The sequence below is a fragment of the Heterodontus francisci genome, chromosome 4, assembly GCF_036365525.1.
Source record: "Heterodontus francisci isolate sHetFra1 chromosome 4, sHetFra1.hap1, whole genome shotgun sequence".
Lineage (NCBI taxonomy): Eukaryota > Metazoa > Chordata > Chondrichthyes > Heterodontiformes > Heterodontidae > Heterodontus > Heterodontus francisci.
The window spans coordinates 176031639-176059097 of NC_090374.1; the positions used below are offsets into that span (position 1 = coordinate 176031639).

The 27459-nt window shown below is 40.8% G+C and overlaps 1 protein-coding gene across 1 annotated transcript; it reads right to left on the reverse strand.

The window, feature by feature from the left end:
• Positions 1-1145: 1145 nt before the first annotated feature.
• Positions 1146-27459, reverse strand: smu1a (SMU1 DNA replication regulator and spliceosomal factor a). The gene is made up of 12 exons (XM_068028944.1): positions 27301-27459; positions 18299-18509; positions 15953-16105; positions 14303-14413; positions 12036-12164; positions 11505-11624; positions 7504-7620; positions 5931-6058; positions 4112-4238; positions 3355-3522; positions 1726-1878; positions 1146-1493 (listed from the first exon to the last, which is right to left on the reverse strand). Exons 1-12 carry the CDS (start codon positions 27324-27326, stop codon positions 1395-1397), a joined length of 1542 nt encoding a protein of 513 aa, XP_067885045.1. The 5' UTR covers positions 27327-27459; the 3' UTR covers positions 1146-1394.

Here is a 27459-nt window from a genome sequence, read left to right on the forward strand (position 1 = left end):
CTAATCTTGATGCCTGCCTAAACTAAAACCATCTGTATCCCTCTATTCATGTATTTGTCAAGATGCCTCTTAAACGTCTCTATGGTGCCTACTTCCACCACCACCCTCTGTGTAAAGAACTTGCCCCTAGTCCCCTAGTAACAAGCTTCTGACTATCCATTGTTCATGCCACTTATAACTTTGTTTTCACTGGAGGGGCAACATGATAGAGGTTTACAATCAGTTTATCCAATCTCTCCTCATAGCTAATGCCCTCCAGACCAGGCAACATCCTGGAAAACCTCTTCTGTACCCTCTCCAAAGCTTCCACGTCCTTCTGGTAGTGTGGCGACCAGAATTGCACACAAAGTGTGGCCTAACTAAAGTTCTGTACAGCTACAGCATAACTTGCCAATTTTTATACTCTGGCGCCTTGACTACCTTATCCACCTGCGTTGCCACTGTGACCTGTACGCCCAGATCTCTGCCTGTCAATACTCCTAAAGGTTCTACCATTTACTGTATACCTCCCACCTGCATTCGACCTTCCAAAATGCATTACCTCACATTTGTCCAGATTAAACTCCATCTGCCACGTCTCCAACCGATCTATATCCTGCTGTATCCTCTGACAATCCTCATCACTGTCCGTAACTGCACCAACCTTTGTGTCGTCTGCAAACTTACTAATCAGACCAGCTACATTTTCCTCCAAATCATTTATATATACTACAAATAGCAACGGTCCCTGCGGAACACCACTAGTCACATCCCTCCATTCAGAAAAGCACCCTTCCACTGCTGCCCTCTGTCCCCGTGTGACTTCACCTTTTGTACCAGTCTGCCATGAGGGACCTTCTCAAAGGCTTTACTGAAGTCCATATAGATAACATCCACTGCCCTTCCTTCATCAATCATCTTCGTCACTTCCTCAAAAATTAGTGAGACACGACCTCCCGCTAATAAGTCCATTTGTTTCCAAATGGGAGTAAATCCTGTCCCGAAGAATCCTCTCCAATAATTTCCCTACCACTGATGTAAGGCTCACCGGCCTATAATTTCCTGTATTGAGTTGGATGCTTTAGCCTTAGCCTATAAAAATAGCAGTTCAGGTTTAGTATATATGAATTCTTACAAGCTACTATGCAACAGAAAGCACCACTTAGTTTGGTTACTCCCAAAAACTTTTGCATTTTATTTGAAAACTCTACATTGAACACTACAATGATCTTAGTTGTGCAACAAAAACACTGTAAAACCAGTTACTGTATGCATTATTCCTAAACTCAGGTTCAGCACATTTTTATAGTCTGATACTTAATGTGAAATTTTTGAAATAGGAAGTTTCTTCTAGAGCAAGCCAGTTATAGCTGTAATAGTCAAAAGGTCTTTCTTTTTAAAAAGAATCACTCCTTTCAAGGTTTCCAGAGTTTAAGGAGACCATCTTCACTGTAGGTTCCAATAAGGTTCTGATGTGGATGATGAGCAATTCCAATAACATCTTTTTCATGAACCTGCAGAATACCATAAACAGGTTATCTTTATTGATTTGTGCGAAGGTACATTTTAAGGACCTCAGTTTAGAAAGCAGTCAATTTATAATATACTATAGCCTAAAGTATTTCAAACACTTGCTTCCCAGACACACACAGTATTAAATGGTCAACTTGTGCATTTGATTACAGGATAGCAATACTAGAATGCAACTTCATAGCACTTGCGTCTAAAGATGTATATCCCTCTTACCGTCAATGTTCTTTCCAGCTTGCCAGTCACTGTACTGAAACAGTATAGCACAAAATCTTCACCCACGCAGTAGATCCATTCACCACGTGGAGACAGACAGCAGCACACAAAGTCACCTCCCTCTCTTTTACCAGAGCTAAAGCTCCTCACAATCTGTAATACAGAATGGTTTATAGTTGTGGGCCTAGCAAGAAATTTTGTTCAAAATCCCAATTTCATAGAATTCAAGATTACAGCAGAGGAGGCCATACAGCCCAAAGTCTTCTGGTCCCACTCTCCACTTAACCCTTGTCCCTTCAGTTTTTTTCTTGGATAAGTATCCAATTCCCTTTTGAAAGCTACTATTGAATCTCTTCATGCTAAAAGGCAGTGCATTCCAAATCATAACTGTAAAAAAAAACCTTTAGTGACCTCTGGTTAACTGATCCTCCAACTATTGGAAACTGTTTCTCCATTTACTCTAAGTACCACCATCAAATCTCTTCACATTTCGCTAAAGCAAATTAAAAATACTGTCTTTTAAACAAGTAACAAATTTACCATTAATATTGCAATTTTCTCATTTCAAAACAATACCAGCTGACTTCTAACTTTTCTATTTATATATCAGAATTTACAGCACAAATAGGCCATTCAGCCCAACTGGTTTATGTTGCACACAGGCCTACCCCCTCTTCCAATAAACAATTTTAATATTTTTTTTCTCATCTAGTTTCCCATTAAATGCATGTATTCGATTTGCCTCAACTACTCCTTGTAGCGAGTCCAACATTCAAACCTCTACGTAAAGCTGTTTCTCCTGAATTCCCTATGAAATTATTCCTTCCAAATAATTTATTACTTTGTGTTTTTTCTAATAACCATATTATTGACACTGTTTTGCTAACTATCTTTCTCCCAACCCAGCATCTTCTGAAGGCTTGAGAACAACTCCCTAGGTCCTGGTAACTGGTTATTTTTCACACAGAAACCAGTGAGCACTAGCAGAACCTTTAGTGCACCAGTGTAATGATTTATTTTTGGAAATAGCCTCTCTCAATCAACAAATCAATGAGAGACAAGGAGAGAAGATAAAAGTTGAAATTTAAGAGATAAACTTATAAATTTGTCACATGCTCATTACACTTTTGTAAAATAGCATCCAGCAAATTTATCAAGTATTTTCTGAATAAGCCAAAATTAAGATTTGTCTCCCAGCCTCCAAAAGTGATAACTTTCTCTCGTCTAATATTCAGTGGTTAAAAAGCAACACAATTGTCAGGGTTATACAAGTTTGCTTCATGAGTGAAGCAAGTGAAACACTTCCTATCCAACATCCTATTTATTCACTAAAATAAAAGCAAAATACTGCAGCTGCTGGAAATCTGAAATAAAAACAAGTAATGCTGGAAATACTCAGTTGGTTTGGCAGCATCTGTGGAGAGAGAAGCAGACTTAATGTTTCAGGTCAGTAACCCTTCATCTGATGAAGGGTCACTGATCTGAAACGTTAACTCTGCTTCTCTCTCCACAGATGCTACCAGACCTGCTGAGTTTTTATATCTTATTTATTCAGCAGCGTTAAAAAAAATCCCATTCACGTCTTTAATTGAAAACGAACCACTACAGTAAACTGGTGTGCAGCCATACCTGTCCTTGCATGTTCATGATGACTACTGTATTTGACCGGTTACACACTACAAAATGCTCAGGATTCTTTGGCAACAGATTTACGCTATTCACTGTAATATCGGTACCAGCGGAGCTTCCCAATGACTTGAAGGTATTTGCACACTCTGTTGTCTTCACATTCCAGATCTGTAAGAGATGTGATAAAAATATTTCATTCAACTAAAAAGAGACCAGCCTTTTATCGACTCAGCAGCAATCTCTTTACGTGAAAGTTTATGGTGTTCATTTTTATGAAAGCCACACAGAACATACAAGCACACATCAATGCATGCACCTTCAGATCAAACAAAATTTGCTTCCTTTTGTCAGTTCTGGCTAAAGCCAGACTCTATTGATTGTGATGTTAACTGGTTCAGACACACAAAGGTTCATTTTTACTTTAAAGGCTATTTAAAGGAAGGGAAAATTACACATTGAATTTTACACCCAACAATTTTAATATTAGCTTACTCTTGGGGAAAAAAAACTCTTCTTTGCTAATTTACAGATAATTTGAAGAGTTGAACTGCATTTCCTGGATTCCCTAACACCAGAAGCACATAATGCCCCTGAACTACTGGCATACATCATTTCACCATTTTACCATCTTCAGGTTCCCAAGTTAGAATGTGCCACCATTCTGAAACATTATCATTATTAACATGACATGAAGTTTTCACATTCACAGATTTCTCATCAGTGTACAACATCTTCCATTCTAATATTATTTAAGTACCTTTACACTGCCATCCGAGGATGCACTCAAAATGTAATGTCCATCTTGTGTAAAAGTTACTTCATTAACAAATGATGTATGACCTCTGAATTCCTTCAGTGTTTTTCCAGACTTCAGACCATGAATCCTACCAAAAGGACAAAATATAAAATTAAGACATTAGCTGTTTGACATCAATACAGTTGCCCTCCCTCACACTATTCCTTGGCCAAGCAAACAGGCAGATGTCAAGGGTGAATCTTATTCTTGGTTTCTTCTTTACCCTGTGAAGCTGAGGATGGAAGGGAAGTAAAATAAAAGCACCTCATCTCTGCCAATCCACCCCTGCCTGCGCTCCCCACCTAAAAGATCAAAAACTTGAACATGGCGTTATCACCAATAAAGCATACTCTACTATTCCATGATGCATTACAACACTACCACACTGCATCTCCTCTAGGTTATCAATCTCAACATCTCCTGCTAAAAATAAAAATTAAAACTCAGTTTCCCTATTTGAAATAAACTACAGTACCAGCATTTGAATGTGCCACCACTCTGAAAGATTATCCCAAATTCCATTAAAGACTGACAAAATCTACCACATATTTAGATGTGCTCAGATTAGAAATACAAGATGGTCCAGAATGAATAATGATTCATCCCATTGATACGATAAGAAAGTTTGCAGGTGACATGAAAGTTGGTGGTGTCGTAAATGGTGAGGAGGAAAGCCTTAGATTACAGGACGATATGGTAAAATGGGCGGAGCTGTGGTAAATAGAATTTAATCCTGAGAAGTGTGAGGTGATGCTTTTTGGGAGGACTAACAAGACAAAGGAATATACAATGGATGGTAGGACCCTAGGAAGTACAGAGGGTCAGAGGGACCTTGGTGTACTTGTCCATAGATCACTGAAGACAGCACCACAGGTAGATAAGGTGGTTAGGAAGGCATATGGGATACTTGTCTTTATTAGCCGAGGCATAGAATATAAGAGCAGGGAGGTTCTGATGGAGCTGTATAAAATGATAGTTAGGCCACAGCTGGAGTACTGTGTACAGTTCTGTGCACCATACTATAGGAAGGACGTGATTGCACTGGAGTGGGTGCACAGGATGTCACCTGGGCTGGAGCAATTTCAGCTATGAAGAGAGACTGAAAAGGCTAGGGTTGTTTTCCTTAGAGTAGAGAAGGATGAGGGGGGACATGATTGAGGTATACAAAATTATGAGGGACATTGATAGGTTAGATAAGAAGAGACTATTTCCCTTAGCGGAGGAGCATAGACTTAAGGTAAGGGGCAGGAGGTTTAGACGGGATCTGAGGAAAACATTTTTCACCCAGAGGGTGGTCGGAATCTGGAATACACTGCCTGAAGGGGTGGTAGAGGCAGGAACCATCACAACATTTAAGAAGTATTTAGATGAGCACTTGAAACATCATAGCATACAAGGCTATGGGCCAAGTGCTGGAAAATGGGACTAGAATAGTTAGGTGCTTGATGGCCGGCACAGACACGATGGGCCAAAGGGCCTGTTTGTGCTGTATAACTCTGATTCTCTAACATTCTGCCAGACCCATGTACACTCTAAACTGCCTAAAAGAGTGCCTGGGTGGCTGCATCATTGAAAGGTGTATGATTTTATACTGCAGCTTCTTCTACATTGAATTTTCAGCTCCTGAGATTATATTGCAAGTCACAAACCTTATACAAAGCTCAAAGGTATGTTCCAACTCAGATAAGGTTAAAATATTCCATCAGCCCTCTCAAAGCATTTCTGTGATGAAGCGTGTGAGGAAACAAAAATCAATGACTCAAGTGAAAAGACATCTCACCGGATTGTTTGATCAAAAGACGCACTGAGAATCTGACTACTGTCTTTGGAGAAACTGAGGCAGGTTACTCCCTTACTGTGAGCACGTTCAAATCGGCGTAGACACTGACCACTCTGAATCTTCCACACCTGTGGGGCAACCAACATATTGTTCAGGATTTAGTTTTCTAGTCCTTATGAGCATCTTTACATTTGCATTGCAGTATCTATTTAGATGAAAATTTCACATTTACCAAATTGTATTGCAAAGCAATCTTTTTAGCTCTTATTTAAAAAGAAATGAGTGCTGCTGCTTATGCGATCAGAAGGAACCAGGGTTACAGTGCTGAGATCAGCACTATTTGCAAGCAAAACAGAGTTTGATCTCCATTACAAAACAAAACTCAATAAGTAAGATTGGAGTGTACTTGTAATCTATTTGGATCTTTTACTTTCTTTACAAGAAGGGAGATGGAAAAGGAGTCACCAAATTATACAACAAAGAAACATGTCATTGCTTTTATTAAAAATGTGCATCTTTAACAAAAGACATTTCATAAAAAGGAAAACAATTGAAAGAAATGCACAAGGGTTTGTAAGGAATTACCAACAAATGCAAAATTAATCAATGTTCTTTATATATAAAGACAACAGATGGAAATTGTTTTTTTTTGAGAGTCTTCTAATATTCCATAGAAATCAGAAACTGCACAAGGTTAATTGTACTGATCTCTGCACTTAACCAGAGTTCCTCCAAATCACAGGCTTCATCTCAAGCCATTATCCACCAAGATCACTTAACCTGAAATCCATCAGAACTAGAGATTGAATGATAAGGGAACTGTGGGACACAATTCATACAATCTACTGATAATTCAAAGATTTTTTTAATGCTGAAAGTTTAAATTATCCACCAAGTTGAATTAAGCAATTTAAATAACAAAGGTGGCAACTTAGTGCTTGCAAAAATTTGAAAAAGCAACTTTGAATGAAAAGGTACAGACTGTATCCTAATTTAACACGACCCTAGTCGTAAAGTGTATTAACAGAAACATCACAGCTAGGATGTGGTTATAAATCACATTTCATCATTTTATACCCTTATTGAGGCTACACTTTACATGTTGTAACAATTACGTAGTATAGAAACAGGCCACTTGGCTGAACTGGTCCATGCTGGAGTTTATGATCCATACGAACCTACTCCCACCCACGTTCATCTCACCCTGTCATTTCACCTTCTATTCCTTTCTCCCTTGTGTCTATCTAACTTCTCCTTAAATACATCCATGCTATTCATCTCAACTGCTCCATGACTATGGGTTTCGCATTCTAACCACTCTCTAATTTGCCCAAATATTAATATCAACATTAATGGGAAGCTTTTTTTTTTAGTATGTTTTATTTTGCCTCAGATCCAACTGTTTTTACTACGTTGACAGTATTGCTACAAAATACAAAATTATTTCACTGAAATGCCATCAAATGTGATGAAATATTACCATTGCAAGTGAACTTATATGGGCAATTCAAAAGAAAAAAAACCGTTGCAAGCTTTACATTTTAGAAAACTTTGTCTCAACTTAGGCACCAACCTTAATCTTTCCATCCTGTGCTCCTGTTGCCAACATTTCAGTGTCACGACTGAAACACATGCAAAGAACTGCATCATCCATCATCATGAAGTTATCTTGCGCCTGGTACTTCAGATCCTAGAACGTTACATTAGGGAAGTTAAGAAAAGGATTAAGTATCCATCACTGATACAACAGAAGCACAACCATCCATTAAACAATACTGTTGTAAAATTCTACTCATCAAAAAAGTCAGACAGGCCTCCAATTAGTTATAATAAAAATAACAAGAAATGCTGGAAATACTCAGCCGGTCTGGCAGCATCTGTGGAGAGAGAAGCAGAGTTAACGTTTCAGGTCAGTGACCCTTCTTCAGAACTGGCAAATATTAGAAATGTGAAAGGTTTTAAGCAAGTAAAATGGGGGTGGGACAAGAGACAACAAAGCAGAAGGTGTAGATAGGACAAGGTCACAGAGAATAACCGACCAGAAGGTCATGGAGCAAAGGCAAACAATGTGTTAATGTCCAGAAGGTTATGGAGCAAAGGTCGGTTATTCTGTGTGACCTTGTCCTATCTACACCTTCTCCTTTGTTATTTCTTGCCCCACCCCCACTTTACTTGCTTAAAACCTTTCACATTTCTAATATTTGCCAGTTCTGAAGGGTCACTGACCTGAAACGTTAACTCTGCTTCCCTCTCCACAGATGCTGCCAGTCTTGCTGCATATTTCCAGCATTTCCTGTACCCAACCAGCACGTGCTTGCAAAACTCAAAACATAGTGTCCAACATTGGTTGTGATTCCACGATTGGACAACATTTGCTAAATGATTCTCAGTGCGCTGAGAATTAAGCTGACAACCAATTTAAGATTGTCAGTAGGGCTCGCAGTGTGGCACATTTGTGCGTACTGGAAGCTGCATATTGTAGCTTCTTGTTTTTATTTCAGATTTCCAGCATCCGCAGTATTTTGCTTTTATTTTAGTCTCTAATTAGTTATGCCCACCATAACTATCAAACATCTAATTGGAAACCGTTAATAAGCTAACAATTCATAATATAGCTGTTTGAAAGTACAGAACTTGAGTATTGCTGAAAATAGAGAGATGTTTTCGAAGCTTTTCGTCTTGCACTCATCAGGAAAATCTGCAAGAATACCAATGTAAGGGAAAACAACGACTTTAAACTGCGAGAAGAGAGTGCTGATTGGTTGGCAAGTGAACTCTGGTAGATAAGTTGTCATGGAGAATGCACCAGTTTACGGTGACTGATAGTTATCTGCCAAGCTTTGTTTGAAATTTAAACCAGGCAGCTTGACTCTGGTCAAGGCATTGCCCTGAGGAATGAACTAGTGAATGGCTGTCACTTATTTTGTTTAGCTGAAACAGGCACAATATTTGGACATGTTCTTTCTGTCTGCAAAGAACAGGGCCCTGTTTATTAATATATGTAGCTTCCAGTACGCTCAAATGTGCCACACTGCGAGCCCTACTGACAATCTTAAATCGGTTGTCAGTGTAATTCTCAGCACACTGAGAATCATTTAGCAAATGTTATCCAATCGTGGAATCACATCTAATGTTGGACACTATGTTTTGAGTTTTGCAAGCACGGGCTGGTTGGGTATGGCCTGTACCTTGCCCGTTGTGAACAGCAGAAGGCACATGTTGTTTGATACGATCGCCAGTTTTTGGGATGTACGGCCTATATACCATATATCACATTACTCATTTGTGTGATAGGCATGGAGTCTTTTTGGCTTGACGGCAGCAACCTGTTAGTGGCGAACACCACACGTGTTGCTACTGCATAGTAGCAGCGTGAAACAACTAGCTTCACCTGTTGCTCAAATTTTTGGGATACATTACCCTTCCAGGGTAATTTGAGGTAGACTGGGCACTTTTCAGGGCCGAAAATGACAACCTTAGGCCCGTTCATAAGTTTGCGCGATATACAGCAAGAAATTATCTGATCAGGATAGCCATCGTCATGCAGGATGTCTTTGATTTGCCCTATTTCAGCATCAGGCTTGCATGGTGAGCAAATGGTTCAGGCCCTATTTACGAGTTTGCCAATAAGGCCAATCTTATAGCGTGTGGAACTGTAAGAATCCCAACGCGTGTATTGACCAGTGAAGGTAGGTTTGCGGTAGACCACGGCAGAGAAGAAAGGAAGCTCATTTGGCTGCTCCATTTCAAAGGTAAATTTGAGCACAGGATGGAGCCCATTATGATGTGTAAGAAAATTATTGCATGCAGCTGCAGATTCAAATATAGCAAAAGTATCATCTACATATTGGAAATATGTCAGAGGTAGGAGATATGTCCCAAAGACTGGCGGACCATATCAAACAACATGTCCCTTCCGCTGTTTACAGGCCATACCCAACCAGCCCATGCTTGCAAAATACAAAACATAGTGTCCAACATTAGATGTGATTCCGCAATTGGACAACATTTGCTAAATAATCCTTAGTGTGCTAAGAATTATGCTGACAACCAATTTAAGATTGTCAGCAGGGCTTGTTGCAGTGTGGTGCATTTGTGCATACTGGAAGCTACATATATTAACAGGGCCCTGTTCTTTGCAGACAGAAAGAACATGTACAAACATTGCGCCTGTTTCAGCTAAACAAAAGAAGCCATTCACTGGTTCATTCCTCAGGGCAATGCCTTGACCAGAGTCAAGCTGCCTGGTTTAAATTTCAAACAAAGCCTGACAGATAACTGTCAGTCAATGTAAACTGGTGCATTCTCCATGGCAACGCCGCTACCAATCAGAGTTCACTTGCCAATAAATCAGCCCTTTCTTACAGCAAAAACTTCTTGTTTTCCCTTACATTGGTATTCTTGCAGATTGTCCTGATGAGTGCTAGACGAAAAGCTTCAACAACATGTCTCTATTTTCAGCAAAGTTCATCATGTTAACATAATGCCATTCTGCCGCACTGTACTCTTCACCTTCAGTAATACAGCAGTCACCCTATTATAAAATATGATTCAGTACCCTTTACTGATAATCAACAAATTACATTTTTAGCTATGAAAAAAATGCTCAGAGTTAATATGTGGGGCAGACAGTGATCTCCTTCACAAGATTAACAAGAAAGTATGCCTAAACAAAATGGAAAGCTATTAATATTCAACCAGTGGGCGATGCAATTAAAATTAAAAATTTTAAATCTGAACTTAGGTAGTTACTTTGTGTACCTTTGGCCACCAGTTACTTTGTATACTTTTGGTCACCAGATACTGAATTGATTGATTTAGCATCAGTATAATATGCACATTTGTTTCTAAAAGAAAAGGTTCTTCCTGATATCCTACTGCACACTATAGTCGCTGTGCATTTCAAACTATTCAAAACCAGTGCTAACTTACTGTAACTTTAAAAATTGCTCAATTCGTCATACATTTGAATGTTAAGATTCTTGCTTTGATATGAAATTGCCCACAGCAGCTTTTTAGAAAAAAAGTGTTCAAGAAAAATATATCCAAATTAGTAATTTCAGTATGTGTGTTGTAATTTACTATTTCACCTGAACCCTAACAGCACTGAATGTTCTGGTTAGGAAAAGCCACTGAACTCTACAGCATGGAACAGCAAAACACATGTTACAATTACTGAAGCACGAGAAACAGCTACAAGTTCATGATAATCAGTTGTGTTGGTTTGATTCTTAAGAGAAGCCTGGATGCAGAAACTTGTTCTTTAAACAGAAGAACACAAGAAATAGGAGCAGGAGTAGGCCCTTTGGCCCCTCAAGCCTGTCCCGCCATTCAATAAGATCATGGCTGATCTGCCCCAGACCTCAACTCCTTCTTCGTGCCAGCTCCTCATAACCCTCAACTTCCCGATATTTCAAAAATCTATCTACCTCCTCTTTAAATATTTTCAGTGATCTAGCCTCCACAACTCTCTGGGGTAGAGAATTCCAGACATTCACTACCCTCAGAGAAGAAATTCCTTCGCATGCCACATAACAAGACATTCCCCCCCACAATCTGCCCTCCTGTACTTACCTTTCTAATTTTGCCAGTGGTGAAGTTCCACACTTCAATAAAACCATCCACTGAACCCGTAACAAGATACTGACCATCTGGAGAGAAACGAGCACATTCTACATGGGACTTCTGACCGAACTGTTCAAAAAAAACACAATATTGTTCACATCATAATTAACACAAACTTTGTCATTCCGAACTTTCCAGTGGATTATGTTATCCTTATGGCAACTCGGTTTTCTCCGAGTTAAAAGGTACTTATTTGCCCCATCTTCCTTTCAAATCTGGAGGTTACATATAAATAAAGGCTTGAAACTACTTGAAAAACTTTAACATTTAAAAACATCCTCTTTGCCCACACAGTTAATCTATCAATGGTTCTTCAAGACTCGAGAACAAAACTTGAAGAGATCTTAGCTGTGCTTAGTTATTAAACGGGTATTTGCATGAATGGCTTAACTAATGCTTTAGGGCTTAGGATTCAGCTTATCCTGTTTTGGAATGTGTGTGAGTACCCTGTGTTTCACTAAATCTAATTGAAACATTTACCTTGATGTGTCTGCTGAGTTGAGTGGGGAATTTCTCCTCTTCTACATCTTTCACGGCTGCTTTACCTCTGAACAAGTCAATTGTCATACCTGGAGGCAGCAGCCCCTGATGCTGCTGCCACTTTAATGCCTGGAGCAACCAAAGAATTAGTTTAGCAAGGGGGTTACATACTATCACATAATAAGATGACTTAAAATATAAAATAAATGCAGAGAGCTGGTCATGAATGTTTTCCATTCTTGATTATCATCATCCAGGTTTTCCAATTGTCACACCAACTGAAATCCCTCCATTTTAAATGGGTTACTGTTGACATTACAAAAGGAACGCCTATATTAAAATTCCTTACATGGCTTTAATTTAACAATGTGCAGCATTCAAAATGATCTTCTACAATAAATCTCTACTTAAATGAAGCTGCACGTTTTGCACTTACTTAGAACTTTTATTAATAGAAAAATACTGCTAAAAGATTACCTATCAGAATATCACAATGCAAACTGCTTACCCTTTGTGCACAGAACCAAGGAACAGAAGGCCATTCAACCCCTCAAGTCTGTTCCACCATTCAATTACATCAACAGTTGATATGTTTATCTTCAAATTTGCTGATGACACAAAAACTAGGAGGGAATTTAAGTTGAGGAGGAGGATGTAAGCAGGCTTCAAGGGGATTTGGACAGGCTAAGTGAATGGGCAGGAACAGGGCAGATGGAATATAATGTGAATAAGTGTGAAATTATCCACTTTGGTGGAAAAAACAGAAAGGCAGAGTATTTCTTAAATGGTGAGAGGTTGGAAAGTGTTGATGTCCAAAGAGACCTGGGTGTCCTCATTCACGAGTCACTAAAAGCTAGTACGCAGGTGCAGCAAGCAATTAAGAAGGTAAATGGTATGTTGGCCTTCATTGCAAGGGGATTTGAGTACAGGAGCAAAGATGTATTCTTCAATTGTATAAAGCCTTGGTGAGACTGCACCTGGAGTATTGTGTACAGTTTTGGTCTCCTTGCCATAGAGGGAGTGCAACGGAGGGTCACCAGACTAATTCCTGTGATGACGAGATTGTCTTATAAAGAGAGATTGCAGAAACTGGGCCTGTATTCTCTAGAGTTTCGAAGAATGAGAAGTGATCTCATTAAAACTTACAAAATTCTTACAGGGCGTGACAGGGTAGATGTGCATAGGATGTTCCCTATGGCTGGTGAGTTTACAACAAAGGGACACAGTCTCGGAGTAAGGGGCAGGCCATTTAAGACCGAGATGAGGAGAACTTTCTTTACTCAAGAGGGTGGTGAATCTGTGGAATTCTCTAGCCCAGAGGGCTGTGGAAGCTCAATCATTGAGCATGTTGAAGACAAAAATCGACAGATTTCTGGATACTCACGACATCAAGGGATATGGGGATAGTGGGAAAAAAAGGCATAGAGGTAGATGATCAGCCATGATCTATTTGAATGGCGGTGCAGGCTTGACAGGTCAAACGGCCTACTCCTGCTCCTATTTCCTATGATCCTATGCCTGCCTTGGTTCCATAATCCTCAATACCTCTGCCTAGTAAAAATCTGACAATCTCACTCCAAGCTCCCCATGCTAAAATATCTCAATTGCTCATTCTACATAGAGGGCTTCCGATCAGATTTGAGAAGCAAATGTTTCAGTAGATGGAATTCTCATTTTACTTTTTCTTGCAACTGTTCCATTTTTGATAGCAAACTCCACAGCGAATTTAGGACATTTATTGCAGTTGGATTCAGGATGAATACTGTTTCATTTGTCATCCAAGGTGTGGGTTGTTAGCTATAATTGTACCACAGTTTGCAGCGTTTAACTGATTAAAATATCGAATTTGCAATCCTTCAGATCAAGTCGCTCTCCTTCCCTCTCTGGGAATAATTAATATTGAACAATTGATAGACAGGAGAGAGAGTGCTATAATAATCCACTAAGAGGACAGTGAAATGAAGTTATGTTATGTCTTAAGGGAAAAACTGGAACACATTGATACAAGCCGTCTCTTATCCTTTGTAGCTTTTTTAAACTTGTGCACTGGAAGGACAATTCTATTGATCTCAAAAGGTCCACTTCAAAAGCTTCTTAAAGCTTTCAATATTTATCATTTAGCACGCATGGGTGCAGAAATATCAGGAGGTGTCTTCCAAACAATAGTCAGTGCTATGATTATGCTCCAAACAACTTATCATTAAGTATCTTTCACGATCAGACATTAAACAGAATACCACAGGTATAGCAAAGCACAGTACACTTACCTGACCCAACAAAGCCATGAGACGCGAGGGTGGGACCACACTGACTTCTCCTGCCAGTGCCTGAGCAATGGCTGCTCTTCTCTTCTCTTTACTGCTGCCATCTGGGTATGCCTAAGTAGAAACATAAAACAAACACTGAGGCATGATGGATAATCAAGAAGTAAAATTTTAAAAAGACTCCAATTTAGAAAATACCTGTGCTTGGTTAAAATATGTTCCATTCACCTACCTCACAGTAGCTCTGTGCAATTACAACTGGCAAGGTGCTTCTGAGGTTTTTATTTTTTAAAAATGTAGTAAATACACTCAGTTGCAAGGCTTTACATTGAATGAAGTCAAAAGGCACTACAAGGTGTTTTTTTTAAAAAATGCAGTGAGTTGTTGTGATCTGGAATGCACTGCCTGAAAGGGCAGTGGAAGCAGATTCAATAGTTACTTTCAAAAGGGAATTGGATAAGCATTTGAAGGGTAAAAACTTGCAGGGCTGTGGTGAAAGAGTGGAGATGGGGGCGGGGGGTTGCACTAACTGGATGGCTGTTTCAAAGTGCTGACACAGGCCCAATGGGCCAAGTGGCTTCTGTCTGTGCTGTATCAATCTTTTATTACAACTAGATATGCGCAGCATTCAAATGGATACCCACACCTCCAGGCATTTCCCCATCATCTCCACCTTACGTTTGGTAGTGCCATGACTGCACAAAAATAAACCATACCATTGAAAGGGAAGTGGAGATCAATCACATAGGTAGCTCGAAGCCACAGTAATGTAGGTTTCTGATGTCATTAGATCTCCAGCTTGAAATATGTATGCACCACTGCAGGTGCGAGAACTGAGCATCTGATGTCAACTGCACGCCTTTAATATAAAACTACCTGTAGCAGCCAAGTGCAGCTGTATTCAAACAAAACAGCCCCAGAACTGCACCATCAACAACAGACAGAGGTTTCATGTGCTGCACCATGATCTCAAAAACTCTGACGCTGGTTTTCAAATACTTAACCCCGCACTGCCTCCAATAGTATAATAGCCATCGAGTAGAAAAATAAAATACCCTTTTACTTTATATAATATTCATAAGATACCAGTTATTTATGAATAAGAATAATTAAAATCATTACCAATTTAAAAACCCCAGTTTCTGTCTATTCAGGTTGTATTTTTAGCATCAAAGAAAATCAGGGGAATGGGAAATTCGACACCAAGAACATATAAATTCGGAGAAAATTAGTTAAAATCAATTTTACTTTCACTAAATGTTTTAATTTAGTTGACTTTATAGCTGGTCAAATCAGCGAAAATGCAATGAACACAAATTATTTATATAGCTAACAACTTTTGGTGCCAAGGCAATGAAAAGAAAATACAATCTATAATGTTAAAAATTGGATTTAACGCATGAAATTAGAAAAGTTTAATTATTCTACAGGAAGGAAATAAATGGAGCATTTTTTTTTAAATGAACTGTAGATGTTTTATTCTGCCGTAAAGCTATTGTACAATTCAAGCTTTAAAATCAGTAGAAAGCTATTTATATAATCCATTCTTGGACAGGATATCTAGCATACATTCAACAGCTGCCTGCTCTTTCTTTTCTCTCCACTCTCCTTTCATCCTTCAAAACGTTTGACAAATGAATGATGTTTATGTACCTCACGTGGATCAAAGTAGGACCTTGCTAGCAGATTCTCCAGATGAATGTATCGCTCTGGTTGGGTCTGTTTTAGCATAATCATGGGGTCAGTCTGTCGTAGCAATGATCTAGCAGCACCCAACTCACGAAGTTCAATCAGCTCTAAAACCACCTGGAGGAAGAACAAAAGCAAAAAAAAAAAATCAAAACTCAGTAATATGCCAAGCTTAGTTTTATGGATACACAAAGCACCCTGATTTTTTTCAAAAAGCATGAGATTCATTGTAGGCCTGAGGCCACTACCTTTTGTATGTTTATGCGTTTTACTTATGCCTTGCTTTTGATTTTTTTTAAAAAACCTGTATGAAACCTGTAGTGAATGTTTAAAGGTTACTTTGTAGACATTGATTTAAAACTAAGAGTGAGTGTACTCTGATTAAGTCAAGTAATTAATCAATTATGTAATCAATGGCAATCAATAGTATGAACTTGTTTTTCTCCCAAGACCTTTCTCCTTTTGTTTTCATGCTGGTCAGGTCAGGCCAGGCCATGCACAGCTGTTGTTTTGACTAAACTATTGTTTTTCTCTTCTTGAAAATAACAGTTGTCTCCCATTGTTCAAATAGAAATCAGTTCTTCTGGTATTCGATAACCCTTGAACTACAAGTCAGGGCAGTGGATAACCTTGCACATGGGATGGTCCACTATGGTGTGATATCAGAAGATAGAGTTTAATTGATGGACAGTATAACCCAATTGATGGCAGCTGAGACACACCATCAAGTGATGCGTCAACAGCCTGAATGGCCTCGTAGCGCCTGTGAGAAGAATTTGATAAGGACTCATGGTTGTCAGACTCGTTTTGAGAAAGCCTGATGGAGGCCTCAGAAAGCTGGAATGGAGCCAGAAATTGGACTTAAAGGGGCACAGCATCCAACGCTTGGGGCTGCAGCCGGAGTGGACTAGTCAATCACTGAAGACATCGGAGGAAGGCATGTCGATGGAGTAACTTACCAGAAAGTCCACCCCGGTGCAAGGTTCTCTGGAGACCAATGGGGAACGGTACCATTTGGGGAGCTGTCGTGAACAGACTAACTTGGTGTTAACAGCAGTTGTGCTATAAGATTTTTGGAAACTTGGTGATATATGTACCAAGGGGAACACTACCATTTTGGGGAGCTATCGTGAACAGATTAATTCAGGGTTATAGCAGTATGCTATAAGATTTTTTTGTCTTTCTATACTCTTTTCTTTCCCTTCTTTTCAATAAAGTTTATTTATTTAGAGATACAGCACTGAAACAGGCCCTTCGGCCCACCAAGTCTGTACCGACCATCAACCACCTACTAATCCTACACTAATCCCATACTCCTACCACATCCCCACCTTCCCTATATTCCCCCACCACCTACCTAAACTAGGGGCAATTTACAATGGCCAATTTACCTATCAACCTGCAAGTCATTATCAAGACCAAGATATACCTAAACTTAGTAAAATCACTTTCTCTCATAAATCCAATTGTTAAAAGGTATTGACTCACAAGGACAAACATTTTAAATCTAGAGAAATAGTGCCACAATTTCTTTTGTGTTCACCTGAGAGGGCAAACGAGACCTCAGTTTAAAGACTGCACCTCCGACAGTGCAGCATTCCCTCAGTACTACACCAGGTGTGTCAGCCCAGAGCTTGTGCTCAAGCCCTTAGAAGAAGTGAACTTTGCTGATTTCACTCAGTAATGCACCACTGCTAGAGTCATGTCTGTTTCCACAGCTTCCAACTACAACTTGCATTTATCGTTTAAAGTTTCCAGTTCATTGTCAAATAATTTTAATACCATTTACCTTATAAAGTGTTTTTTCTTTGCATCAATTTTGCCTTGTGGCATGGTTCAGCATGGTGTAGTGCTGTTGAAATCTTGAACTTGCTAGTTTGGCACAGGATTTGTACTTTTGTGTGTGAATAATGCAGTCTTAAACCAATGAGAAACTAGAAACCTTAATCACTGAACTAAACCTGACTTGCATGGTGATGGCTGGAAAATGTCTTTTTGGTGGTAATGAGCTCTCGGTTCTGTGGAAGCTGATATTCGTTGCTATAAACATCAGTGCCTGGGAGTCCGTGGTACCAGATGTCAGGCTTGGCAACCTTCAGAGAGCCGGTAACACAGAATGGGGGCGGGGGCGGGGGAGGTTGCTGGAGGAAGGGTGGATGGGAACAAATGAGAGATTCAGAGCACATTTTCCACTTCAGGCAAGAATCACCCATCACAGTATAGAAACACGCAGAGCCACAACAACACAAGTAAGGAATTGGATCCCCTCTCCTTGCCTTTTTATTTATCACATTTAATTAATTATCTTACCTGTTCATACAAATCAATAAGAGTTTTATCAGGTAGCTTCAATGATTGTATGGCCTGTAATACTGTGTCCCAGTGACCACTGTTTATATCTGCAACAAAACTCTCAATACTGTCCACGGTGTTTAGGGAGACTGTGGTCTCTTCTTGTAAGGTCGCCAGGGTTCGATGCAAATTGTTCTCCTTCAGGTACTGCATTATCAGACGGACAACACTATAAGTAAAAAAAAAAAATGCAACTCTATTAATATATTAAACAAAGTAGCAGATACGCCAAATCAATTTATATTACAAATCAAACAAATGCAAAGCAAATATATTACAAATCTTACAAATGTGCATACCTCCTGTCTAATTTTCCCCATCAAAAATATCCATTTAGAAAGAACAAACCTGAAATGCACCCTTCGTGACCTCAGGATGTCCCAAAGTGCTTTACAGCCAAAGTGAATACTTTTGAAGTGTAGTCACTGTTGTAATGTAGGAAACTAGGCAGCCAATATGCAATGTGGTAATGTCCAGAGGACAGGAGAGATTACACAAACTAGGGTTGTATTCCCTGGAATTTAGCAGGTTAAGGGATGATTTGATGACACAAAACTGGGTGGGAGGGTGAGTTGTGAGGAGGATGCAGAGAGGCTTCAGGGTGATTTGGACAAGTTGAGTGAGTGGGCTAATGCATGGCAGATGAAGTATAATGTGGATAAATGTGAGGTTATCCACTTTGGTAGCAAAAACAGGCAGGCAGATTATCTGAACAGCTATAAACTGAGAGGGGAATATGCAGCGAGACCTGGGTGTCCTCGTACACCAGTCGCTGAAGGTAAGCATGCAGGTGCAACAGGCGGTAAAAAAGGCAAATAGTATGTTGGCCTTCATAGCGAGAGGATTCGAGTACAGGAGCAGGGATGTCTTGCTGCAATTATACAGGACCTTGGTGAGGCCACACCTGGAATATTGTGTGCAGTTTTGGTCTCCTTATCTGAGGAAGGATGTTCTTGCTATAGAGGGAGTGCAGCGAAGGTTTACCAGACTGATTCCTGGGATGGCGGGACTGACGTATGAGGAGAGATTGGGTCGGTTAGGATTATATTCGCTGGAGTTCAGAAGAGTGATGGGGGGATCTCATAGAAACCTATAAAATTCTAACAGGACTTGACAGGGTAGATGCAGGAAGGATGTTCCCGATAGTAGGGGAGTCCAGAACCAGGGGTCACAGTCTAAGGTTACAGGGTAAACCTTTCAGGACTGAGATGAGGAGAAATTTCTTCACCGAGAGTGGTGAGCCTGTGGAATTTGGTACCACAGAAAGAAGTTGAGGCCAAAACATTGTATGTTTTCAAGAAGGAGTTAGATATAGCTCTTGGGTCTAAAGGGATCAAAGGGTATGGGGCGAAAGCAGGAATAGGCTACTGAGTTGGATGATCAGCCATGATCATAATGAATGGCGGAGCAGGCTCGAAGGGCCGAATGGTCTACTCCTGTTCCTATTTTCTATGTTTCTATGTTTTCAAGACATTAAGGGGTAGATGGAGGGGCTGTTTCCACTGGTTAGGGCATCTAGGACTAGGGGCATAGTCTAAAAAATAGAGACAGACCCTTCAGGAGTGAAATTGGAACATAGTCCACATACAAAGGGTTGTAGAAGTTTGGAACTCTCTTATGCAAACAGCAATTGATGTTAGATCAATTGTTAATTTTAAAATCTGAGAATGATTGATTTTTATTAACCAAAGGTATTAATAGATATGGGCAAAAGCGGGTACATGGCATTAAGTTGGAGATCGTCCATGACCTCATTGAATGGCAAAACAGGCTCAAGGCGCTAAATGGTCTACTCCTGTTCCTATATCCATTTCAGTCGTGTTGATTGAAGCATAAATGTTCGCCAAGAGCTCTCCCTCTCCTCAAAATTCTGCCCGGGGCTCTATTACAATCACCTCAAAGGGCAGATAAAGCCTCGATTTAACATCTTATCTGTAGGACAGTCACTCAGATAGTGCAGCAATCCGTCAGCACTGCGCTGAAATGGCTATTTAGATTGTGTGCTCATGTCTCTGGAGTGGGGTTTGTACCAACAACTTTCTGACTCAAGGGTGCAATCCACTGAGAAAAGGCTGACACTTAGTAGATAGTGGGAACTGCCTATATAAAGCTTTCAAGCGGAGGGGCTGCTGCACCATATCTGACAGGAGGGTGTAATTACACTGTGACAAGTTTACATCGGCAGTTTCTATTATTAATGCAGGCACAGGCATTTATAATGGAAAAATAAAAATAAGATTACCCACACCTTCCAACCTCACTTCACTGAGCAACAACAACTTGTATTTATACAGTGCCTTTAACTTAGTAAAACATCTCAAGACACTTCACAGGAGCATTATAAAACAAAGTCTGACAGTTAGCCATATAAGGAGATAGTAGGGCAGATGACCAAAAACTTGGTCAAACAGGTAGGCTTTACGGAGTGTCTTAAAGGAGGACAGAGAGGTACAGAGGTTTAGGGAGGGAATTCTGGAGCTTAGGGCCTTGGCAGCTGAAGGCACGGCCACCATTTAATTACTGTTAAAAGTGGTCGTTAGGTGAGCAGACAGTTCATACACATCAAGATAGAAATGGTTTCAGGGATGTGGGATTACAGTCACGTGGATAGACTGCAGAAGCTGGGGTTGTTCTCCTTCGAGCAGAGAAGGTTAAGAGGAGATTTAATAAAGATGTTTAAAATCATGAAGCTTGAGATGGAGTAACTAAAAACAAACTGTTTCCAAAGGCTACTGGATCAGTAACCAGAGGGCACATGTTTAAGGTACTAGGCAAAGGAATCAGATGTGGCATGAGGAAACACCTTTTTAAGCAACATGTTGTTAAGATTTAGAATTCACTGTTTGATAGGGTGGTGAATACAGATTCAAAGGGGAATTGAACAACTACTTGAAAAGAAAAAAAATTGTATGCATATGGTGAAAAGAGTGGGACTAACTGGATTGCTCTTCAAAAGAGCAGGCACAGACCCAATGGGCCAAATGGCCTCTGTCTGCGCTGAACTCACATCATAGAATAGTGCATGCCCTATTCCGAGGACTTGAGCTCAAAAATCAAGACTGGCACTCCAGTGCAGTACTTCCTGAAGGAGTGCTGCACTATTGGAGTTGCCGTCTTCCAGATGAGACACTAAACTAAGGCCCCATCTGCACTCTCGGGCGGATATAAAATTTCCCATGGCATTATCTGGAACAGCAGGGGAGCTCTCCCCAGTGTCCTGGCCAACATTGGCTATAAATCACTTTGGAACGTCCGGAAGTCTTGAAAGGCACTATATAAATGCAAGTTTTTCTTTCTTTATACCATCCCACAAAAGCACAGGGACCTGACCACTTAAAACAGAATACCTTGGCAATATAAAGCAGCTTGGTCAGGATCTGTAAAGAGGAAAAGATGACTGGTACACAACCAAAATGTCATAAGCTGCCTATTCTCTTGACAGATACTGACTGACTGGCTGTGCATTCCTAACATCCTGTTTTCTTCACTGCAGTTTTCCAGCTTGTGCTGCTCTTCCTTTTTTTATTTCAATCCATTTTTTGCAGGGAGAAGAACGTTGACCTGGACATCAATAGCAATGCGCAATAAATCCATCCTTGCCACCCCACATCCAGAGCACACATTTTTATAGAACTATTAAAACAGTAATGACACTGCAGCTGCCCTGCGTCACACTACTTACAATGTGTAATTTAGTGATGAGGGGGTAAGTTTAGAGGTTGAGGTTAGCATTAGGGCTATCCGTTGATGTTGGAGTTAGAAACTACTACTGGCAGCACAGACCAATAACAGGATCCACCATTGGCAATGTTGTGGTCACTAGACACGTTCATAAAAACCACCAGAATGGTACCAGGGATAAGGGACTTTAGTTATGTGGAGGTGCAACAGAAGAGGAGTTTATTCTCCTTAGAGCAAAGACTACTAAGGAAAGAGATAAGGGATGTTCAAAATTATGGATGCTTTTGATAAAGTAAAAAGAAACTGCTTCCAGTGGCAGAAGGGTCAGTAAACACAGAGCACAGATAGAAGTTAAGTTTTCCTGCCTAACAGCTCGCCATTAACTCGAGAAACCTATTCCATGGGGAGAGAGGAAAACCTGGTCAGTATTGCAAAAATGCTGGACAAAATGGCAGAGGAAGAATGTGAACACCATCTTTTCTCAAATTTGGCTTCCAAATGCCTGGATGTCTCTGGACACCAAGACTACGCTTCTGAACTGGACTACCATGAGACTCAGCTGAAGTTTCTCTGATCTGCTGCTCTATTGCTTAAATTTTAAAGTAACTCATCAGCTTACAGCAAATTCCCCACCTCTGCTGTCCCCTTGACCCTCTAACTCGACTACCAGTACTACAGGTTATTCAGCTACAGTCTGGTTTCTGGCCAGAGATTCAATCTCCTCAACTGAAGTACATTTCTGCACCACTTCTGGATCTTATGGCAACCTCCAACTTCACCATCATCTTTCTGCCCTGAAACCTGGATCTTCATTCCAGTGCCAAAACAGGTCTTATCAAAGTCAGAAATGACATTCTATGTGACTGTGACAAAGGTAAACAATCCCTCATTGTTCTTCACCTGTCTGCAGCCTTTGATACCATCCTCCTTCAATACCTCTCCACCATCATCCAGCTTGGTGGCACTGCACTCGCTAGGCTCTATTCTTAGCTATCTAATCATAGCCAGAGAATCCCCATCAATGGCTTCCCTTCCCTCTCCTGCACCTTTACCTTTGATGACCCCCAAAGCTCTATCTTTTGCCTGCTCCTTTTTTTTTTAAATCTACAAGCTGCCTCTCAGCAATATCATCTGAAAACACTTCAGGTCCCACAGATTCACTAACACTCAGTCCTAACACAATCACCACCTCTCTTGACCCCTTCACTGTCTCTAATTGTCCGACTACTTTTACAACATTTAGTACTGGATGAACAGAAATTTTCTCCAACCAAATATTTTGAAGACGAAAGCCAATGTCTTCAGTCCCTGCCACAAACTCCATTCCCTAGCTACCAACTCCATCCCTTTCTCTGGCAACCGTCTGAGGTTGAAATAGACTGTTCACAAACTAGGAGTCATATTTGACCCCAGGGTGAGCTCCAACCACATATCCACATCATGAATAAGACCCTGCCTCAACTCATCTCATCTGCTGCTTAAACCCACATCCATGCCTTTGTTACTTCTAGGCATGACTATTTTAACACACTCCTGGCTGGTATCCCATCTCCTATCCTCCGTAAACTTGGGATCTTCCAAAACGTTGCCTGTGTCCCAACTCGCACCTAGTCCTGTTCACTCATTGCCTTGTGCTCGCTGATGCACACTAGCGCTCAGTCAAAATTCTTATCCTCATTTTCAAATTCCTTCATGGCCTCGCCCCTCCCTGTCTCTAGCACAGAATATAAAGACAGATAGCAAAAGTTTCTATAAATATATAAAACGAAAAAGAGTGGCTAAAGTAAACGTTGGTCCTTTAGAGGATGAGAAGGAGAATTTAGTTATGGGATATGATGAAATGGCCGAGGCATTGAATAGGTATTTTGTATCGGTCTTCACAGTGGAGGACACTAATAACATGCCAGTAATTGACGAAGAGACGAACGTAGGTGAGGACCTGGAAACAGTCATTATTACGGAAGAGGTAGTGTTGGGCAAGCTAATGGAGCTAAGGATTGATAAGTCTCCTGGCCCTGATGGAATGCATCCCAGGGTACTAAAAGAGATGGCGGGAGAAATAGCAGGTGCACTGGCGGTAATTTTCCAAAATTCGCTGGACTCTGGGGTAGTCCCAGCAGATTGGAAAACAGCAGATGTGACTGGAAAACAGCAGATGTGACGCCACTGTTTAAAAAGGGAGGTAGACAAAAGATGGGGAATTATAGACCGGTTAGCTTAACCTCTGTAGTGGGGAAGATGCTCGAGTCTATTATCAAGGAAGAAATAGCAGGACTTCTCGATAGAAATTGTCCCGTTGGGCAGACGCAGCATGGGTTCATGAAGGGCAGGTCATGCTTGACAAATCTTTTGGAATTCTATGATGACATTACGAGCAAGGTGGACAATGGAGACCCAGTGGATGTGGTGTACCTAGATTTCCAAAAGGCCTTCGACAAGGTGCCGCACAAGAGGCTGCTGCATAAGATAAGGATGCATGGCGTTAGGGGTAAAGTATTAGCATGGATAGAGGATTGGTTGACTAACAGGAAGCAGAGAGTGGGGATAAATGAGTGCTATTCTGGTTGGCAATCAGTCACTAGTGGTGTGCCTCAGGGATCGGTGTTGGGACCGCAATTATTTACAATTTATGTAGATGATTTGGAGACCACGTGTAGGGTGTCAAAGTTTGCAGATGACACTAAGATGAGTGGCAGAGCAAAGTGTGCAGATGACTGAAACTTTGCAGAGGAACATAGATACATTGAGCGAGTGGGCAAAGGTCTGGCAGATGGAATACAATGTTAATAAATATGAAGTCATTCATTTCGGTAGGAGTAACAGTAAAAAGGATTATTACTTGAATGGTAAAAAGTTGCAGCATGCTGCTATGCAGAGGGACCTGGGTGTCCTTGTGCATGAATCGCAGAAGGTTGGTCTGCAGGTACAGCAGGTAATTAGGAAGGCAAATGGAATTTTGTCCTTCATTGCTAAAGGGATTGAGTTTAAAAGCAGAGAGGTTATGTTGCAGCTGTATAAGGTACTGGTGAGGCCGCACCTGGAGTACTGTGTGCAGTTTTGGTCTCCTTACTTGAGAAAGGATGTACTGGCACTGGAGAGGGTGCAGAGGAGGTTCACTAGGTTGATTCCGGAGTTGAGAGGGTTGGCTTATGAGGAGAGACTGAGTAGATTGGGATTATATTCATTGGAATTCAGAAGAATGAGGGGGGATCTTATAGAAACATATAAAATTATGAAGGGAATAGATAAGATACAAGTAGAGAGGACGTTTCCACTGGCAGGTGAAGCTAGGACAAGAGGGCATAGCCTCAAGATTAGAGGGAGCAGATTTAGGACTGAATTAAGAAGGAACTTCTTCACCCAGAGGGTTGTTAATCTATGGAATTCCTTGCCCAGTGAAGTAGTTGATGCTTCTTCAGTAAACGTTTTTAAAGCTAAGGTAGATATCTTTTTGAACAATAAAGGAATTAAGGGATACAGTGAGAGCGCGGGTAAGTGGAACTGAGTCCACGAAAAGATCAGCCATGATCTTATTGAACGGCGGAGCAGGCTCGAGGGGCCGGATGGCCTACTCCTGCTCCTAGTTCTTATGATCTTATAATGTCCAGCTCTACAACCTTCGAAGCTGTCTACGATCCTCCAATTCTGGCCTTTTCACGTCCTCGATTTCAATCGCTCTGCAACTGACAGCTGTGCCTTCAGCTGCCTGGACCCTAAGCACTGGAATTCCCTCACTAAATCTCAGCCTCACTACCTCTCTCTCATGGCCTGTAAGATGCTGCTTAAAACCTAACTCTTCGACCAATCTTTTGGTCACCTGTCACAATATATCCTTATACTGCTCAGTGTCAAATTTGTTTTATAATGCCGAAGTTTTTGGTATTTAAAGTATTGCTGTATTTAATTCCTGTATTTAAAGTATTGCTGCAATACTAACTTGAACACAAATGTTTTGTGGGTCTGCTAGTTCTATAAGAAAACGGTGTTGACAGCATTTCCTGACTCCCACACCCCATTATGTGATAACATGTGATTTTAACCCTGTTCATATGGCGGCTATGATTTGAGGTTGGTGGGGGGAGAGGGTTAACATTCGAACCATGGGTTGGTGTAAGGGGTAGAAATTGCCATCAGCAGCAGAATGATCTCAATAGCGGAGACCGCTACTGACAATGCCAGTCAGTAGGCAAGCCCATTTGAAAATAAACTACCTAAAGTCATGCCCAGGCAAATGGAAAACATAGAATGGCATTGCTTTTTAACTGCACCCAAACAGGTCATTCACACAATCGGTCTATGCCAGAGATTGTGCTTCATGCTCACCTCCTCCCACCCTCTTCATCTAAATCCATTAATATACCCTTCTATTCTTTTCCTTCACGTATAGACGTTTTTCTGGATTTCCCCATCGGATTTATTACTGACTATATTTATGACTTTGGATTCACCCACAAGTGGAAACAAGTGTCTACCCCACCAAAGCCTTCATGTCAAAGACCTCGATCACATCACCCCTCAGTCTTCTCTTTGAATACAGCCCAAGCCTTTTGAGCCTTTGCTGACAGTTACAACCTCCCAGTTCAGTTATTCCACAGCTAATGTTCACAACTGTGTAGCTTCCAGCAAGGGGCGAGGTCCATACATTGGGTCTACGACACAGAAACTGGTCATTTGGTCCAACTGATGTGTGTCTGTGTTTACTGTCCACACAAGTCTCCTCCAGCTTACTCCATCTCACCCCATCATCATATCCTTCTATTCCTTTCTCCTTCATGCGTTTATCTAACCCCTTAACGTTGCTAAACTGTTCAGCTCAAGTGCTCCCTGTGGTAGCAAGTTCCACATTCTCACCACTCTCGGAGTTAAGAAATTACTCCCGAATTCCCCACTGGATTTATTACTGACTATCTTATATTTACAGCCCCTAGATTTGGACCCAACCACAAGTGGAAACATCTTCTCTCCAAACCCCTGTCACAATATTTGAAGACCTCTATCAGGTCAGCTCTCACTTTAAATGGGAAAAAGAACCCTGTTAATGGAGGCTCGAAGTTTTTGCATTACCAAACCCAGGCATTGCATCAAATAATGCAAAATATTAATTCATTCACTGATCCTCTATATTTGGATATATATTAAATAAGCAGTTCAAATTTGCAGCCTTTTTTTGCAAAGCCGCCACCGCCGCGCGCTCCAGGAGCTCGAGCCGCCAACCACCGCGCGTTCCACTAACAGCCAAGCCCGGATTTCAAACATTTGAACTCAAACGGCTCGCTTACTCCGCCGATTCAATTTCAATGGACATGTCGGCCGACCCCCAGGACACTGCCCGTTCCCGTCACCGTCAAAACAAAAAGACAAAAAAATAAATCGGCCAAAGCAAGTCGCAAAACCTGCAACTCGAACACAACCTACTTCCGGTTCCCAAAAATAATCTA